The 12,462-nt window shown below is 47.2% G+C and overlaps 1 protein-coding gene across 3 annotated transcripts in view; it reads left to right on the top strand.

The window, feature by feature from the left end:
• The window catches only part of BNC1 (basonuclin 1), a 29,927-nt gene extending 18,506 nt beyond the window's left edge, over positions 1–11,421 (top strand). For all 3 annotated transcript variants that reach the window (XM_043434553.1, XM_043434552.1, XM_043434554.1), the window contains 3 exons: positions 397–632; positions 3,005–4,869; positions 9,294–11,421. In XM_043434553.1, the coding sequence (XP_043290488.1) occupies positions 397–632; positions 3,005–4,869; positions 9,294–9,975 (2,783 nt within the window). In that variant the 3' untranslated portion in view covers positions 9,976–11,421. The remainder of the gene's footprint in view (positions 1–396; positions 633–3,004; positions 4,870–9,293) is intronic.
• Positions 11,422–12,462: the final 1,041 nt, after the last annotated feature.

Here is a 12,462-nt window from a genome sequence, read left to right as displayed (position 1 = left end):
GGCAGACGGGGGCTCCCACCCCAGTCTGAGGGCTTCCAAGTCCAGGTTCTCCCCCAGGACCTGTGCTTCCTGGTTTTCCATCCTCTTGATTACACACCTGCCGCCTTCATTTTTACCAGTTCCACAGGTGTGGTCCTTACCTGTGGCTGTTTACTCCTTAGGCACGCCACAGGAAAAGTGGAAAAGAGGCCTCTCAGGGTGCTCCATTTTATCTTAGAGGTTCCTGTGAATAACGTGGAGCCAAATAGCCATTAAGATTATTAATTGTTTGCATATTTGTGGCTTTTCCATTGGCACAAATAACTGAGAGTTCGCCCTTCGCCTACTTCCCAAGCAGTGTTTTTCTCTTAAAGGTAGAATCTTGAAAAACAACATTTTTTCAATTCCCTTTTTCAGCTCTGAGTAAGCTGAGGATCCCCGCCGTGTACCCCACAAGCCAGGTGGAGATCGTCCAGTCCAACGTGGTGTTCGACATCAGCAGCCTCATGCTGTATGGGACCCAGGCCATCCCTGTCCGCCTGAAGATCCTTCTGGACCGGCTCTTCAGTGTGCTGAAGCAAGACGAAGTCCTCCAGATCCTGCACGCCTTGGACTGGACCCTCCAGGATTACATCCGAGGATATGTGCTGCAGGTACGGGGATGTGGGTGCCACTCCCTGAGAGCCGGACAGGTGTAATGCAGTGCCACCAGTGCTCCAGCTGCTGGTAGTCATCCCTCCCTTTCATCGTCATTCCTCTTGGCCTCAGCCTATCTCACATTCTGGGAGAAATCCATTGCTTTCCTTGTGGCACAGTGGTAAAGAACCTGCCTGCCAATGCAGGAGATGTAAGTTTGATCCCTGGGTTGGGAAGATCTCCTGGAGGAGGGCATGGCAACCCACTCCAATATTCTTGCCTGGGAAATCCCGTGGACAGAGCAGCCTGGCGGGTTATAGTCCATGGGGTTGCGAAGAGTCAGACATGACTGGGCACACAGACACTGGTATCTGTTAGACTTCAGGGAGTGAGAGCATTACATGTTCTCTGATTTGGGTTTCACTTGCCAGCTTGCACAGTCAACATTGCACACTCACTCATACAGTCAACCGTTGGCCCCATCCTTGGTGCTGCCTCCATTTCTTTTATTATCCATACGACATCATTGGTTTCCAATTTTACTGAGGGTGTGGAGTTGAGGAACTTACATTGCAGAAAGGCACAGCAGACAGTTCCAATTTTATCCCATGCCTTCCTGTCCTTTAAAGCCCTCTGCCATCTGCCCTCTGCCATCCACATACTGTTGATCTTCCTTCCCAGGCCCCGATGACTTGTGATAGTTCTGTGGGCATGCTCTCACTTATTGTTTCTCCTACCAGTTCTCTTCCAGCCTTCTTGCCTCATTTCTGCATCGCTCCGTCATCCTGTGCCTTTCATCCCTTCTCTCATCTCTCTCCTTTGCAGAGTAGTTTCACCTCTCTTTGTGTTCTAGGGGTCTACCTTATGCTTCCTATCCAGAGAGGCTATCAAGGTATTTTCTCAGGCAAAGAACATGTTTCCTGGATTTCTCTGACATAGGAAATAGCTACAGCATTTTCTTCCTTGTCACTATGCTAGAAAATGTCAGCTGACTTTGATAAAAATTTCAATGAGATGGGCAGGTGAATGTATTTCCAAGACTCACATACATTCAGTGTAACTCAGCTAGGCCATAAACTTGAAACAAGCACAAATAACAACCATTTACTGACTTAGTCCCTCTTCCAGTCATCTCACAAGGTAGGTCGATTATCCCCATTTTCCAGGTGAGAAAACAGAGGCTGAGTGCTTCCGGATCTTGCTGAAGTCCCTCAGGTTGCATGCAGCAGACTTGAAATGTGAATCCACTCTCTGACTCTGACAACACCTGCAGGCTTCCTCTGGAACCCTGTTGGCTCACCTCGAGTGTGGGACCCCTCAAAGGCCAGAAACCACCTTTTATGTAGAGCAGCATTATGCTTTTACATTATGACATAGATCAATATTTAATGATCCTAATAATCTTGCTTTCTAGTGTTAGGATTAAAAATATGGAATCAATTACCTTGAACCTCCAGCGCATGAAAAATTTATGATGTTACATTCCTCATCATCTTCAAAACTCTTACATGCACTGTGAAAAATCTCAGTAGGCCATCAAATACATGTTCTGTGATAAAATATTTATTGTAGTTTTGGGAAAAGTTAGGTCTTGCTAGAGTTTGAAAAATCTCCAACACTCCAGTGTAATTACCGCTCTGCTTTGTGAACACAGGCAATAGATCAATACAGGTTCATTTGTATTTTGATGTTAGTTGCTTGGGAAAGATAATTCAACCTGCAGCAAATAAATACTTGAGCTATATCTAGGCCTGATTTCCCATCTATACTGTTTAGATAAAGAAGTTACTGTTGCTCAAATGATACGTATTTTAATTTTAGTGGGAGAAAATTATGCCTAATCAAAGACTACCAATTGGTTTGAAATAGGATGGAAAATAATCACCAAACTTCCCTTAGACTTGAGTGATATAATTTTATTTCTGTCTTCTGGACCACCACTAACATTTGTACAGTTTATTTTTCCACAGAGAGTTTCTTTCCTAGGAGAGTGGGGTGAGTGAGGGCTGAACTCATCGAGCCCAGTGCTCCCAGGGGTGTCTTTTTCTAATATATACAAAAGTGTCCCGTGATGCTGGTGGAGGCCCTAACCACATGGCATGACTCCTTTCTTAGAGAAGAGGGTTGTGGTGGTTGCTATTTAGTCGTTCAGTCACATCTGAATGTTTTGCAACCCCATGGTCTGTAGCCCACCTGACTCCTCCGTCCGTGGGATTTCCCAGGCAAGAATACTGGAGTAGATTGCCATTTCCTACGCCAGGGGATCTTCCTGACCCAGGGATCAAACGCACATCTCCTGCATTGCAGGCAGATTCTTTACCGCTGAGCCACCTGGGAAGGGTAAGGAACAGTAAATTAATTGTCCTTCTAAATTCTGGTTTGGGTTTAGGATGCCTCGGGAAAAGTGCTGGATCACTGGAGCATCATGACCAGTGAGGAGGAGGTGGCCACCTTACAGCAGTTCCTTCGCTTTGGAGAGACCAAGTCCATAGTTGAGCTCATGGCAATTCAGGAGAAAGAAGAGCAGTCGGTTGTCATCCCACCTTCCACGGCCAATGTCGACATCAGGGCTTTCATTGAGAGCTGCAGCCACCGGAGTGCCAGCCTCCCTGCTCCCATGGACAAAGGAAACCCCAGCAGCGTCCACCCCTTCGAGAACCTCATTAACAACATGACCTTCATGCTGCCTTTCCAGTTCTTCAACCCCTTGCCCCCAGCACTGATAGGGTCACTGCCCGACCCCTATGTGCTGGAGCAGAGTCAAGACCAAAGCCAGGACCCCAAACAGGAAGTCCATGGAGCCTTCCCTGACAGCAGCTTCCTCACTTCCAGTTCCACCCCATTTCAGGTTGAAAAAGATCCGTGTCTCAGCTGTCCCGATGCTGTCACCAAAAAGGAAGACAGCACCCACTTCAGCGACTCCAGCTCGTACAGCATCATCACGAAGCTCGAGAGGACACAGCTGTCCCCCGAGGCCAAAGTGAAGCCCGAGAGGAGCAGCCTCGGCACAAAGAAGGGCCGGGTGTTCTGCACGGCGTGTGAGAAGACCTTCTATGACAAGGGCACGCTGAAGATCCACTACAACGCCGTGCACCTGAAGATCAAGCACAAGTGCACCATCGAAGGCTGCAACATGGTGTTCAGCTCCCTGAGGAGCCGCAACCGCCACAGTGCCAACCCCAACCCCCGGCTGCACATGCCCATGAACAGAAACAACAGGGACAAAGACCTGAGGGGCGGCCTGACCCTGGCTGCCTCAGAGAGCGCCAAGCGCCCAGGCCTCGGGGTAACTCTTCCAGACTGCCGGCCTCTCCCCGGCTACGCTGGGGCCCTGGAAGACCCCCAGAGCCAGCCAACCTTCCCGAGCCTCAGCCACAACGGGGTGCTCTTCCCCAACCTGAAGACTGTCCAGCCAGTCCTGCCTTTCTACCGCAGCCCAGCCACTCCGGCCGAGCTGGCCAACACCCCCGGGATGCTGCCCTCCCTCCCTCTGCTGTCCTCGTCCATCCCAGAACAGCTGGCTTCCAATGAAACACCGTTCGACACCCTGCCCAAGAAGAAATCCCGCAAGTCCAGTATGCCCATCAAAATAGAGAAGGAGGCCGTGGAGACAGCAGACGAGAAGAGGCAGCCTCTGAGCTCTGATGAAGACATGCCCCTGCAGGTGGTCAGTGAAGACGAGCTGGAGACCTGCAGCCCCCAGTCAGACGGAGCCCCAGAGGAGCCACACACACCAGCAGGAAGCTCCGAGAGGCCTCGTGTTGAGGAAGAGAGGCCCTGCTATCTCGGGCCAGGAATTGAGTCCAGTGGAGCCATCCGCCAGACTCCTGAGCAGGCCACGCACAACTCGGAGAGGGAGACTGGGCAGAAGTCAGTGTTGAACACTGTGCCACGGGACGCGGAGGAGGATGGCCGTGAACCTCACCTCACCACCAGGGTGGAGCCCTGTGTGCCTTTTCCCGACTATATCAAACTGCAGCAGCACCTGCTGGCCGGGGGGCTCTTTGGTGCCTTGTCCACCCAAGGAATGGCTTTCCCTTGTTTCGAAGATTCCAAAGAGCCGGAGCACTTGGGTCAGCCAGCATCAGTGAGGTCGAAGGAGGAGAACCGCTTCCAGTGTGACATCTGCAAGAAGACCTTTAAAAACGCTTGCGGCGTGAAGATGCATCAGAAAAACATGCACGCCCGGGAAATGCACACGTGCACAGTGGAGGGCTGCAAGGCCACTTTCCCCTCCCGCAGGAGCAGGGACAGGTAAGACACCTGGTGGCGATCTTTGCTTCCAGGGCAGTGGGTCTTAACCTTTAATAAGCACTTGAGTCACCTGGAGGGTCATTAAAGCAGACTTCGGAGCCCCACCCCTACTCTTTCTGTCACAGCAGGTCTGGGACCGGATGTGAGGGTTTGCATTGCTAAGTTCCCAGGGGACACTGAGCTATTCCAGGGGCCACGGACTGAGGAAGAGTGTCCTATAGATCCAGGTCCCTGCGTTTTCGACTCCAGAGTTTAAACTCATTTAGTTATAAGACCTGACATGAAATGATGTGAGGCTATCTGATCTTTTAGAGTCTCCCTTTGTGTGGGGTTTTGTATATTTCAGTACAGAAATGTTAATGGATTTCTTATGGGGACATTACCGTGATATTACAGTGAATGCATCACTCTGCCTTTCTAAAGCCTGAGGAATTTTGGATTCAGAAACACATCTGGTCCCAGTGGTTTGGGATATCAGGAACCATGAACTAGTTCACGCATTAGAGGAGCAAAGGAGGCAGGGAGCTTTTCACGTTAGGATCATAGCTTCCCAAAACTTGTCTGACTTTCATTTCAAACTGATCTCCACAGAATGAAGCATTTTCTCTGATTTCTAATTAACCACTCTATTTGAAAAGAAGAATAACTGCCTGATTGAAGATGTCTGAAATATTGAGTTATTAAAGAGTAAAGGCAATTAACAGGTTATTTCCATGTCTGTGACATGTAGTTGAAAGAGGAGAGGTCTTGTCGATGCTGGGTTTTCATGACCCCACAACACAGAATCAGACTGCTCTCCAACTGCCGGGGGATAGAGTACCCCTCATCACTGTGGTCACACAGCACTGGCATTCCTCTTATTTTTCTTGATGAACTTGGGTCGCAGAACCATGCTTCAGGTCGCCTTCCTCCCCAGCCTTTAAAGGGAAGAAGAAGCTTACCGAAAAATGATACCAGGAGGCTTTAGGGAAAGAACCAACCCTCTGATGAGACCAGCCCTCAGCTGCAGCATTAGAGATGCTAAATGGTTCACAGAACATTAAAATGTTAACATTTGTCCAAACAAGCTTTATTTCAAGCAGCTCAACACCCCCATTGCCTTAGTCCAAATTGTAGCCCCTAATTTATTAACAGGGCGAAAAGGTATAGACTCCCACACACATTCCTGGACAGGACTCCTAAAAACACACTCATTGACTCAAGCAGAGAGGATAGGGCAGGGGTGATATTTGTTAAAATTCCTGTTTCCGTTTCTGGATGTTGCACCCAACCTCCAGGACACCTAATTAGTGAGCTGGTCCTCCTCCTCCAGCCTCAGAGAGAAGAATTTGTTCATGAATAAGCTGTTGTTACAAAGAAGGGATAGTCCTGTCATTCAGATTATCCTTGTTATTTATGATACTGTTCTGACCTACATCATCTGCCAAGTTAGAAGGCATATTGAATTTAAGATACTATTCGTATTTATTCTTCATGTATTTAATATTTTCCTGTTTTTGGATCTGTCTGAGATGCGCGCCTCCTCCCCACACCACAGGAAAGCATCTCGCATGCTAAATGTAAACCACTAATTCTAGTAATCTAGAATTGGTACTGCATTTTCCCTGGGATCTGTGACTAAAACAATACCATCTTGAACAGGACTTGGCTAGCAGTCCCAGATCCACCACCATTTTTCTGAGTCAGAGATGAGAATTGTGTTGCTGTGAGGACAGCTGCCTTCCTGTCTTCAAGCCACAGCTACTGCCCACAGCACTTCCTAGGACCCATTAAGGGGACTGCCACAGCACTGTGGGTACTTAGCCTGTGAGTGTTTAATCACCTCTGTGTTAGGTGCTCTGGACACAGGCCCTGCCCACAAAGGCCCGTGGGGAAGCAGCAGTGCACGGGCGATTACAACTGACTGTGGTGGCTCTAGAACGCGGGGGATACAGACTGTAATGGGCATGGGAGGGCATCTCACCAAACTCCTCGAAAAGTTAGGGTTGGTTTCCTAGAAACCATCTTCACATGGCATTACATCTAAACCAACCACTTGCGAAAGTTTTGATGTCACAACCCCTTTACAAATTCTTAAAACCTCAAGAACTTGTGTCTGGGTGTATATCTATCAATATTTACTGTATTAAAAATTAAAACTGAAAAAAATTAATATGTACATCACATCACTTAATAAATTAGTTTATTACAATTTTATGAAAAATTACATTTTCCGGACAAAGAACTTTAGTGAGAAGTGGCTTTGTTTTACATTTTGCTAATATCTTTAGTAGACAACAACTGGATTCTTCATTCAGTCTGTTGAAATATCACGTGTCATGTGGCCTCTGGAATACCACTCCAGGCGGCGCTAGTGGTAAAGAACCCCAGTGCAGGAGACTTAAGAGTCATGGGGTTCGATCCCTGGGTGGGGAAGATCCCCTGGAGTAGGAGCATGGCAGCCCGCTCCAGTATTCTTGCCTGAAGAATCCTATGGACGGAGGAGCCTGGTGGACTACAGTCCATGGGGTTGAAAAGAGTCAGACCCGACTGAAGTGACTTAGCACACACACATGCACACCAGTGAGGGAATGAGGCTGAAAGGGAAAATCATGTCTTAGTATAGTTATGAGACGAGTCTGGCTTGAGGGACATCCTGAAAAGATCTCAGGGAGCACTCGGGGTACCCGATCACACTTTGAAACCCACTGGTATCAGCTAATCTACATAGTCAGGAGCAGGGGAGGGGAGAGTTGGAGTGGGAGGTTGAGGTTTAAGTGAAGAAATGCAGACCTGGGCAGGAGGCACAGTGTTAGCAAAGTCCTGGAAGCAGAAAGCCCAGCACGTGGTCCCGGGGTTTTGCAGATGTGGTTGTCACTGAACTTAGGGGACATGGCACCTTGGAAAGTGCATCTAGCCCTCAGAATGGTTAAGGAGGAGAGAGGGCTGCCCACATGTTAGTGTTTGGTGTTCGTAGAATCCTCAGCAGCTGAGCACAGGACCCAGAGGTTCCCTCTGTTACATCAGGGACTTTTCTGCACGGGGTTCCAGTAAACGTGTTTGTCTGACCCTTTTTTGACTACTTGTATATCCTGGAATCTATATGTCAATCTAGTGTCTGGTTTTCTGCTGAGACATACCTGCCCCTTCAACCCAGGATGCTGACATAATCACAGGGCAGAGTTGCAGTGGAGAAGAGCTGCTTGCAAAGTGGGTGATCTGGGAGCATAATTCTGATTATGTCCCCCAAAAAGAAAGTATACAAGGATTAAAAAGAAGTTGAGTAACAAATTTCATGCACTTTGTGTAACATCCCCTCTCTGCCCCCCCCACCAAAGACATCTTTGGAGATTTAGAATAGAAAATCTGATTTCTTGTTATTTTGGTGAGGATATTTTTCACAGTTTGACCCTGGTACGCATCCTGATCTGTATTGGTGGAGGTATGTTCCCTGCTCAGAATAATTCTGCAATCACCTTTGAGATTATGCCCTGTAGTAAGGGGTATTTTTGCTCTTCAGAAGTTAGGGGATCTCTGAGCAAGGCCAGCATTGATTGACAAGTTACATCCAAATGATATATTATGAGTAAAAGGCATGTGTCATAATGGATACTCATTATCTGCCCTTCAGGACTAACCATTGGGTGGGTGATTGGCAGTGTGCTCACAGTGCTGCACTTGCAAAATTCCTGTCTGGTATATAGTGAAATGTTGCAAATACGAACTAAATTTCACACACACGCACACTCACACACACATTTACCACTTCTAGCCTCTCACCTGTAGAACTTCCATGTGGTGATGTTTCGTTCAGATGCTCTAGTCCACGATGCAAACCACGTAGGAAATCTTAATATTTTATGGTAGCCACATTAAAAAAGTGAAAAGAAACAAGTAAATTTAGTAATGTATTTCCTATCATTCAGTCTATTCAAAATATTATTTCAGTATATGACACTGGCCACCTTTCAGGCACTCAGTAGCTACTTATGAGTAGCCATTCTTTGGGACAGTACAGCTCTGGAAGAGCCTGTCTCCTGGTTTCATTGAAATAAAGTCCTGCTTAGTTCCTTACTGTTTGTGACCAGTTTTCTTCTGGGATCTCCTGGTTCCAGTGTCCCAGCTGAATGGGCCTAACTGAAGCAGTCTAGCCATTCTCTAAAGATGAGGTGCGGGAACTTACATGTCAGTCAGACTGTGCAAGCTGAAGAGAACTACACATTCTGTCAACTCCCCTGGTCAGATGCTGGCTTGGGACAAGCAGTGGACGGCAGTGGGCAGTGTCCACCACACAGGCACTGCATCCTGAGCCCCTTAGCATCACTTCCCTCACGCCACAAGCTTTCCCGGTATCTGCCTAGTGTCTCTACTCAGACTGAAGACTGTCTTTAAAACAACAAAGATGACAGCCCTACCCATTGCTAACCACCTTTTCACTCTTGTAGACACAGTTCAAACCTAAATCTCCACCAGAAAGTATTGCCCCAAGAAGCTCTGGAGAGCGGCGAAGACCCCTTCCGGGCAGCTTACCTCCTGAAAGACACAGCCCAGGAGGCCTACCAGGAGGCAGCTTTCACACCGCAAGCCTCCCAGACATCTGTCATCTTCAAGGGGATGAGCCGGATGGGCAGTCTGGTGTACCCGCTAGCCCAGGTCCACAGTGCCGGCCTACAGAGCTACACCTCTGGTCTGCCCAGCGAGGGCACCGTCTTGGATCTGAGCACTACCTCGAGCGTGAAGTCGGAGAGCAGCAGCCACTCCTCTTGGGACTCAGACGGGGCCAGCGAGGAGGGCGCTGTGCTCACAGAGGACTGCGACGGCAACTGTGATGGGCCAGGCCTGGTGCCCGGGGAGGACTACCCACTCTGCGTCCTGATGGGGAAGGCTGACCAGAGCCTTGCCAGCTTGCCTTCCGGGCTGCCCCTGACGTGTCACCTCTGTCAGAAGACATACAGCAATAAAGGGACCTTCCGGGCCCACTACAAGACCGTGCACCTCCGCCAGCTGCACAAATGCAAGGTCCCCGGCTGCAACACCATGTTCTCATCTGTCCGCAGTCGGAACAGACACAGCCAGAACCCCAATCTGCACAGAAGCCTCACCTCCTCTCCTAGTCACCTGCGGTAACAAGACAGTGGACCACTTGGCTTGAATAAGCACTGGTCGAAATTCAGGAATAAGGTAGTCCAAAGGATAGTTTCTCACTCTGTTTAATACCATTGGGGGCAAGCAAGGCAAAGAGTGTGTGGGTTGACTTCATAGTCTTCAAGAGCAGGATGAGCAGAAGAGAGGCCTTGTGAGAAGCTGTCATAGGGGCAGCGTTTCCTGTTATCTTTCTCAGCCCAAGAGGTTTTTCACTGACATAGCAAACATTTGCAGCAATGCGGTTTTCCCAGATTTGTTTACACATCACCTGGGAGAATGCCAGGTCTGTCTCTTGACCACAGGGGCCCAGGACCCGGAGGGGAGCTGGAAGGAAGGTTGTAGTATTAAGGGTCAATGAAGCGTCCTGCGGACACAGACTGTCACCACAGGTGACACCAGGAGCCAGTCCCAAAGATCACATTTTTGAGTTCCTGCCTTAATGAGTCTGAAATCCAAACTGGAGTTTGGGAAAATGACTGAGACTCTCCCTCTGATTGGAGGAGGGATTGGAGGATTGCTTTCTTCCCCCTATAGGTCTCATGTGTTACTCTAGGGAGTTCTCAGAGAAAGTGGGTTGGCCTCTTAACATGTAGGAACACGGATGTTCCCTGGGATGTTAGTTCTTGCTCCATAACACACATTCAAGAAGCTAGCGGGGAGTACTTCATGCACTTAAAAATAGTGGTCTTCAATTTAATTTAAAATAAGTTTGATAGTATTTAATTTGTGTTTATGTTATGTGAGTATTTGGGGTGAGTGCAGACATGTCACCGTGTGACCTTTGAGTCTCTGCTCAGAAGCAGAGCGAGTGACAGCCTAAAATTCGAAAACACTGCCTGTTTTCGCTTGGTGAACTCCAGTATCTGTTCATTTAGAGCCCCCGTGGAACGAATGCAGGTGTGATGCTGGCAGGACCATTTGTATATAATCAGCCAAAGCATTTAGAGAATGTGGTTCTGACAGCTGTTGTGTATTTTCAGTATCACTGGATCCCTCAGTCTTCACCCTCTTACAGATGTGTAAGATTAGGATGAACTTTCGAATTTACATGGTAGAAAGAAAAGTAGGACATTATTGCCATACTGTATGTCTTAATATTTAACTTATTCTGAAATATATTCTGTACCATTATACATATTTCCTGTTGTAGAAAAGAAACTTAACAGGTCCTGTGAAAGGAGACCATCTCCTGAAATTTGGCATTTGCCCTAAAAGCCCATGGTTGCAAAAAAGAAATTGATTTTGTATTAAACTTTCAAGTTAATCACTTTTTAAACTCATGGTTGGTTTCAGTAATGAGAATCGGGGAGTCAAAAGAGATACTATTCCTCTGGCCCAAAGGTGAAAAAAAGCCAATAATGTGTTAATGATTATTTCAACTTTTTTTTAAAAATAAATGTGACAACTTAAACCTTGTCTCTGCTTAAAGTGAGATGTATCTTTCAAATGTTTTGTTACACAGCTGTTCCATATTCCAGTGTCCCCAAGATGGAAAAATTTGTATACAAATGAGTTTTCTATGATTTAATAAAAATATATGGCACACTTTTTGTTGAAAAAGGCAAACATTTGTCAGAGCAGTTTTGTCACACATCCTGCCTGTCATATGAGTGCATGCAGTCATCATACACACACACGCTGTGAATCTGACAGATCCCACCACCCAGGGGAGGTCTAGTGGACAGGAATCAGTAACTACTGTGACTGAAGTGACTTAGCACGCACACGCACGCCACAGCCACACAGGAACTGCAGCGGTTCATGAGTTCCAAAGAAATTAAGTGGTTACTTCCCTGGGAGAAGGGGCTTGGTATCAAATATCAAGGAAAATACTGGAATTTTTAAAAATACTGTGCTGTCAAAGATAAGTCTTATGACCAATGCTCAAAATACAATTAAAGAGCTAAGCCTCTTCTTTCTTAAATATGCAGTTTTTTTAAAATTTTTGTTATCTTTCAACTTCCTCACGTCTTTTTTCTACCTTTCCATTATATGTTGGTGGTGATTTAGTCACTAAGTCATGTCTGACTCTCTGCAACTCCATGGACTATAGCCCGCCAGGCTCCTCTATCCATGGGATTTCCCAGGCAAGAATACTGGAGTGGGTTGCCATTCCCTTCTCCAGGGGATCTTCCCGACCTGGGGATTGAACCCAGGTCTCCTGCATTGCAAGTGGATTCTTTACCGACTGAGCCACCCAGGGAAGCCCCTCACCAGAGGGAATTTTTTTTTTTAATTTATTTATTTGTTTGACTGTGCTGGGTCTTAGTTGCAGGACTCGGAATCTTCTATCTTCATTACAGCATGCAAGCTTTTTTTTAAGATTCCTTTTTTTTTTTTTTTGATGTGGCCCATTGTCAAAGCCTTTATTGAATTCATTACAATATTGCTTCTCTTTCATGTTTTGGTGAGTTTGCTTTTTTTGGTTTTGGCCCCAAGTCATGTTGGATCTTAGCTCCCTGACTAGGG

This window comes from Cervus canadensis, chromosome 17 (assembly GCF_019320065.1).
Source record: "Cervus canadensis isolate Bull #8, Minnesota chromosome 17, ASM1932006v1, whole genome shotgun sequence".
In the NCBI taxonomy this organism is placed as follows: domain Eukaryota; kingdom Metazoa; phylum Chordata; class Mammalia; order Artiodactyla; family Cervidae; genus Cervus; species Cervus canadensis.
This window is presented reverse-complemented; position numbering and strand designations above follow the sequence as displayed.